Source organism: Acanthamoeba castellanii, assembly GCF_000313135.1.
Source record: "Acanthamoeba castellanii str. Neff unplaced genomic scaffold scf7180000084615, whole genome shotgun sequence".
NCBI classification, from domain to species: domain Eukaryota; phylum Discosea; order Longamoebia; family Acanthamoebidae; genus Acanthamoeba; species Acanthamoeba castellanii.
Window position 1 is genome coordinate 8,030 of NW_004457394.1, and position 7,049 is coordinate 15,078.

At 53.4% G+C, this 7,049-nt stretch overlaps 2 protein-coding genes across 2 annotated transcripts in view; one reads left to right on the top strand and one right to left on the bottom strand.

Annotated features, from left to right (window-relative positions):
* Positions 1–764, bottom strand: part of ACA1_078220 (uncharacterized protein) — a gene marked incomplete at both ends in the record, with an annotated part of 1,092 nt that extends 328 nt beyond the window's left edge. Inside the window, 4 exons of the mRNA XM_004337746.1 lie at positions 6–91; positions 194–349; positions 462–569; positions 693–764. Of these exons, the coding sequence (XP_004337794.1) occupies positions 6–91; positions 194–349; positions 462–569; positions 693–764 (422 nt within the window). The remainder of the gene's footprint in view (positions 1–5; positions 92–193; positions 350–461; positions 570–692) is intronic.
* Positions 765–5,239: 4,475 nt separating this feature from the next.
* ACA1_078330 (uncharacterized protein) lies at positions 5,240–5,398 on the top strand (the record flags this gene model as incomplete). The annotated part of the gene is made up of 1 exon (XM_004337747.1): positions 5,240–5,398. The coding sequence occupies one exon, from the start codon at positions 5,240–5,242 to the stop codon at positions 5,396–5,398; it is 159 nt and encodes a 52-aa protein (XP_004337795.1).
* Between the last annotated feature and the right edge of the window lie 1,651 nt (positions 5,399–7,049).

A 7,049-nucleotide genomic window follows, 5' to 3' on the forward strand; every position in this document is an offset into this window, starting at 1 on the left:
CGCACCGCAGGCACGAGATGTAGACGGCGATGCCCTCCGGCAAGTTGTGGATGCACATGCCGATCGCCGTCGCCAGCCCCGCCTTCGTGGGCTGCAGCACACCACACACAACGGCAAGGCACGCACACCGTGAGCCATCGATCGTCATCCACGGGCCACTGGTGCTACGCGCGGGTGCCGTGGTGTGACGTACGCCGTGGCGCGCCTCGGCGTTTTCGCACCCGGAGCGTTCCTCTCGTGACCCATGGCCGTGGCTGTGGCCGTGGCCCTCATCGTCGTCGTCGCCGTCAAAGTGCGGTTCGGGTATGTAGTACATCACCAGCGAGAATCCCACCACGCCCAACACAAACTGTGCGTCACCACACGTCAGCACTGACCGCACACGCGCGGCACGACACACATCGCACACGACACGGCACGGCACGACACACGACACACGACACACGACACACGGCACGCACGAAGAGCCAGGTGTAGGGATAGCCGATGGCGAGGGCCGAATCGGGGATGAGGTCGGCGAACGCGATGTAGAGCATCACGCCCGACGAGCCGCCCAGCATGGCCCCCAGCTTCCGCGGGTTGGGCGTGCCGGCCAGCAGCGCCAGCGAGCCGCCTGGAAGCGCGCGTGCGTGCGTGTCGTGCTTCGTGTGAGTGCCGTGCCAGGTCGCGTTGCGTCGCGTGAGGTGGGGTACCAAGAACGGTGGCGAGGCCGCCCACGAAGGTGAGGGTGAGGGCGACCACTTGCGTGCCCCACGAGAAATCCATCTATCGCTCTCTTGTAGATTTTTAAAATGTCCCAATAAAATAAATGCTTGAGATGAGAAGAGAGTGGGTTGATCGAAAATGAGCCCAAGGCTGTGGAGGTCTCGCGGCACCAGCCTTAAAAAAAAGATGAGATAATCAAACAGCCATACCTTTTCCTTTTGTTTCCTCTCACAAATAAATTCTTTTTTTTCAATCAGATTTTGTGCTTTTGTGATCCAGGTAAGTGAGAATGAGGCGGTTGCAAGCTCGGCGATAGCAGGTAACTCTAAGGGAGCCGAAAAGCGAAGGCGACAGGTCCGCAAGAAAGAGAAAACTCGCTGGGGTATTAAATTGAAATTAAGTGTTTATTTGTAGCTACTGAGTTTTTGCCGACTAAGAAAGGCTGCGGCGCGTTGCAAGCTCAGGTAGTCGACAAATACCTCCACACAAGTCGACACATTCTTGGGAGGCGAAATGGGGCGAGAGGAGACAAGTGCCCTGCGGTGGGCGTAGTGCTGCGGGCGGGCATGCTGTCGGTGGGCGTGGCTTGGGGGCGAGCTGTCAGTGATGGTTGGCGGTGGGCAGTGGCGTGCGGGTGGGGTCGGCAAGAGGTGTGTGGGCGGTCAGCGGTGGTAGGTGTAACAATTGGCGGTGGGCGTGTGGGCGGTCGGGGGTCGGCGTGTGGGCGGTCGGCATGTGGGTGGTGGGCAGTCAGCAGTTGGCGGTCGGTGGTCGGCGGTCGGCTTGTTGTGGGCGGTCAGGGGTCGGGGGTTGGTGTGTGGGTGGTTGGCAGGTGGGTGGCATGTGCATGGTCGGCGTGTGGGCGTGTGGGCGGTCGGCATGTGGATGGTGGCGGTGGGCGGTGGGCGGTGGGCGGTCGGCGGTCGGCGGTCGGCGGTCGGCGGTCGGCGGTCGGCGGTCGGCGGTCGGCGGTCGGCGGTCGGCAGTCGGCTTGTGGGCGTGTGGGCGGTGAGCATGTGGGTGGCATATTGGTGGTCGGCCGTCGGCGGTTGGCGTGGGTGGCATGTCGGTGGTGGGCGATCAGTGGTGGGCGTGTGGGCAGTCGGGGGTCAACGTGTGGTGGCATGTCGGTGGTTGGCGGTCAGCGGTTGGCATGTAGGCGGTCGGCGTGTGGGCGGTTGGTCTGGCAATCAGCAGTTGCAAAGGTGGAGAGTCAGCAAAGTTGTGGAGGTTGTTTGTAGTTGTGAAGAGAATACCTAGTCAAGCTCCTCATCACCACGTTGACGCTTCCCTGAGGAGGAAGAGTTTGATGCCACATGAAGGGAAATACCTTCTTTCGCAGCAAGAGCGTGCAATAGTTGTGCAAAGAGAGCATCTTGCTCTTGGGCTCGCTGAATGGCTGAGCAGACCATGGTAAGTGACTCAGTAATAGTTCTTCAAAAAGCCATGTCCTCCTGGGCCTGCAACAGCAATGAGGGATGATATACTTCACATGTAATTGAAGGCAGGAGTGGGTGAACATACAACTGTTGCAGCTTCATCATGGCGTTGATTATGGGTCTGTCAGTGACCAGCTGACATAGCTTCACCCTCTGTGCAAAGCTCCTGCTCAGTTGCAGTTGAGGAAGAGTCAAGCACAATTTCCTCCCCTTCAATCTGTGCAATCAGCTCTTTGGCATGAAGGATTTGTGACTGGTGGTCATCTTCATGTTTCTCATGCTCTTCTACACCTGTGCCTAATGCCACACTCCACTCCTCTACAGTGGAGTGAGCTGTCCAGAAACAGAACAGAACAAACACCAAGAGAGGGGGAACATACTCCACACAAATGGATGGTTGAGGATAGAAGTACTCTTGAGCAAGTAGCTGTAGTGGTCATGGAGTTGCTCCTTTGACCAGCCAATGAATTTCTTGGAGTGAGTGGCCAGGTCATGAGCATTCTTACCCCAGTTTTAGCTGTTCTTCCACACTAAGCAAACAAGATCATAAGAGTCCTCCCACTTCACATTAGTAGAGCGGCCCCACAGTGGCTTCTCCTGCACAACAGGATTCTGTGGTAATGTAAGTAATTACAGTTGAAGGAATGAAGACTGATGAACAAAGACTTGGGCGTGTGGGCGGTTGGCATGTGAGTTGGCAGTTGGCGTGTGGGTGGTTGGTGGTTGGTGTGCGCGTGTGCATGGTTGGCGTGTGGTTGGCGTGTGGGCAGTTGGTGTGTGGGTGGTCAGCGGTTGGTGTGTGGGCGGTTGGCAGTTGGGCATGTGGGCGGTCTGCGGTTGGCGGCTGGCGTGTGGGCGGTTGGCGGTTGGCGTGTTCGCATGTGTGTGGTCGGCGTGTGGGCGTGTGGGCGGTTGGCAGTTGGCATGTGGGCGGTTGGGCGTGTGGGTGTGTGGGCGGTCTGCGGTTGGTGGTTGGCAGTTTGTGTGTTCACATGTGCATGGTCGGCGTGTGGGCGTGTGGGCGGTTGGCATGTGGGCGGTTGGCGGTTGGGTGTGTGGGCAGTCTGCGGTTGGCGGTTGGCGGTTTGCATGTTCGTGTGTGCATGGTTGGCATGTGGGCGTGTGGGCGGTTGGCATGTGGGCGGTTGGCAGTTGGTGTGTGGGCAGTTGGCGGTTGGCGTGTGGGCAGTTGGGCATGTGGGCGGTGTGTGGGCAGTTGGGCGTGTGGGCGGTGTGTGGGCAGTTGGGCGTGTGGGTGTGCGGGCGGTCTGCGGTCGGTGGTTGGCGGTTTGCGTGTTTGGGTGTGCGTGGTTGGCGTGTGGTTGGCGTGTGGGCGGTTGGCGGTTGGTGTGTGGGCGGTTGGGTGTGTGGCGGTTGGGCATGTGGGCGGTTGGGCGTGTGGGTGCGTGGGTGGCGGTCGGTGTGCAGGCGGTTGGTGGTTGGCGTGTGTGTGGTTGGTGTGTGGGCAAGAGAACCTCCACTTCCACATCCATGCCAGAGTTGGCTGGTTGCCTCACATGTTCTGCACAACCTCTGCCTCCTCTTCCTTGGGTTCCCCTACTTCCTCGGCCTCCTCGTGCCCTGCCTCTTGCACCCTGCTCAGGGGCCTTAGAAAAGGCTATCATGAATCACTGGGAAAATGGAAGGCCAATAAACCCAATGATCTGCAAATAATCATGGATTGTTGGGTATCTTGGTGGCCCCACAGCGAAGAACATTGAGGAAGCTGGCCCACCAGAAGAGTGTCAATAGTACATGATGGGTGGTGGCCAATAATGTCAATGAAGATGGCCTACCAGAAGAGTGTTGATGAGACATGACAGGGCTGCTAGCACAGAATGTCAAAGGAGAAGTGAGAGAAGGGACACAAGTATAAAGGCAATGTTTTTCTAAATAAACACAAATCTGTACATGAAGCCAGCCAGGGGCATGGCCAAGGCTCAGAGCTCAAAGCTGAGGTGGACTGTGGTACCACCAGCCTTCTGCTGGTCCTCTGTGGAGAACAGGAGGTAGAGAGTGTTGTCATCATTGCCTCCCCAATCCACCCCATTAGCAGCCAGCTCCTGGATCAGGGAGTCACAGAGATGCACTTGGGTTTTGCAACCACTCTCCTCTTCCTCACCAGCTGCTGCTTGCTCCTCTTGTCCTCACACACTTTCCTCTTCTTGTCAGCTTCTGTACTCTTCATCTGTCCTCACCCAGCAGTTGATCATGTGTGGAAATGCCATTGGGGAGCATGATCAAAAAAGGAAAGACTTGTCAATCATGGCCTTCTGCTGAAGTGTGTGTTAGGATATTTCCTGGTTGCAAACCTGAATAAAAGCAGTGCAGCAGCACAGTTCATTTCACACTTTCTCATGAGTGCTCCCCAACAGGGCAGCACCAAAAGGTATGGGGGACCCCCCCTTTGATTTTGATCAATTGATTTGATCAATTATTGAATTGGAGTCTTGCATGTCTTCATGCAGGACTCCAACTCAATTACTTTTCAAGATGGAGCAGGGAGGACGCCATTTGCAACACCAAAAGACCAACATGTACGTACCCTTTCAAATTGCATGTAATCTTCAGTCATTACTGCTAATGTGACCTTTTCAGATTGATGCAACCAAGCAATGTGTATGCACATCTTCCTCAATTAATAGCACATTATTTTAACTTTTGATTTTGCAGATGCCTGATGGCAGCTCACTACAACATCAACAAGAGAATGAGACGTGGCTCAAAAGGGGCCAAGAAACAATGCCACAAGACACCAACCAACAGTGTATGTGGCTGCTTCCTCTTCTAGGTTTTTTTCTCCTACGCTTTTTTGAACAGATTATGCTAATGGCCAAGTGATTGGTAGCAAGCTGAGATGGTGCTAATGAGATATAAGCAAGGGAACAGGTGGAAGTCAATCTTTCACAACATCATTGCACAGCACCATGGGCACCATACATTTTCTTCCTCTCATCTTATAGCATGATCTCTAATCCTTAATTGTTCACCTGCAGGAGATCAAGTATGAGGGCTGTGTCTCACATGAGGACCTCATCACCTGTCTCCAGACCGCCTTGCCTGACCAGGCACAACAGATTGAGTACAATAGAGCCATGATCTTTGGTGACATTGTGACTGAAAAGTACTACCTGCACCACTACCACAAGTGGAGATACTCCAATGGCAAGGCACATGACTTTGAGACACACATCTACACAGACAACAGCGCCACAGCATTGATGTCCTTTACCACTGACTCTTCTGTGTGTTGATCAACTACATCAGCCTATCAACCCAGGAGGAGGAGCTCTTCAACATCTTCAAGGTGTACCATTACACCACATATGTATCCTCTTCATTTCATGCTCTACATAAATGTGCTAACATGTAAATGTGCATGCAGGTGGGCCAAGTGCATCCACATGGACCAGTGGCATGCAGCGAAGAGGTCTCAGCTCTCTGAGCCTCCTTCCCCAGCTTCTACATCCTCTCCTCCTTGTCACCAGGAGAAGGAGCAAAGCATGGTGCCCACAAGTGAGACACTGGCTGCTGACGAACAAGAGGGGGAGGATGAGAATGAGGAACTTGAGGTGTGGCTCAAGCAATTGGTACGCCTTCCTCATTGTCTGCCACAACAAACCAATTAACTAACATCATGACTCACTGTAGGAGGACCAGGATTGCCTCAACCACACAGTCCACAACATGCCCTCCAACTCAGAGCACCTTCAGCTCTGGGGCCTCTCAGACCAGAGTGTTGACGTTTACTCACTTGATGGTGGCCCAAAACGCCTCATCAGGTGGGTTTCATTGGACACTTTGCAGATGCAGATCACATGCAACAAGAACAGGAAGATCCTATTTGCCAGGTGCAGCTTGCACTGGTGCTGGTGCTGTCTTCACACGTGGGAGAAGGTCATGTCATACCTCAACACAAGGTATGTATCTTGTGTTCTCACTTTCTTGTCCTTCAATCCCATTTTACTCACACATTTGCATGCAGGAGAAAAAAGAATCCAGTGGCTGGGGCAATGGAAATCGTCTGCCCCTCATGTTGGCCCACACTGGTCAACTGCCTGTGCTACCCCAGTGCAACCCCCCCCCAGGCTGGAGAGAGGAATATCTCTCTTCCCTGCAATATCTTGTTGAGGGTCACCCATGGATCAGGGACAGCAATGAGTAAATAAAGATTGTTTTCATTGGGGGGGGGAACAGGATGAAACGCTCATGGGCAACATTGAAAACGTGTGCATGTGGAGGACAAGTGGGTAACAACAAGACAAGACATATCAACACCAAAAAGCATCTTGAATGGCTTATTTGTGTGCTCCCTTTCCACTGTGTAGCATTATTTTTCATATATTTACTGACAATTTGCAGGGACTGGCTGAGGAGACACAGAACACAAGAGGAAGTGAGAGCAAGACGAACATGAGGGACACAAACAAGAGCAACACAAGCAAGAGCAACACAAACATGAGGAACATGAACAAGAGCAACACAAACAAGAGTGACACAAGATACAACTAATGATCTATTTAACATAGGAGAGGGCCAGCAAGCGCAAGACCAAGGTCTTGTGCCTGCTTAATGAGAAAAACAAGATCTTGTGGCAGCTGTGGCAGCAGTACAACTGCCTGATGGATGAAGTGATGCAGGCCATCATCACAGCCCTACAGTCACCTCCATTCAACCACAAGGACGTTGCTCCAACGCCCTGGGTGTTGCAACAGGTTGGCCATGTAAGCTTGCCTCCTTTTCCATGCATTTGCCAACATTTTGCAAACTAACTGTAATGTGTGAGTGGGGTGAGCAGCATTTCTACAAGCCTTTGCAGGAGCAGGTGAGGTCATGGAGACAAAGACAGGCCACAAGAAGCCATTATACTTTGTCAGCCCCATTGATGTGCTTCACCAGAGGTAC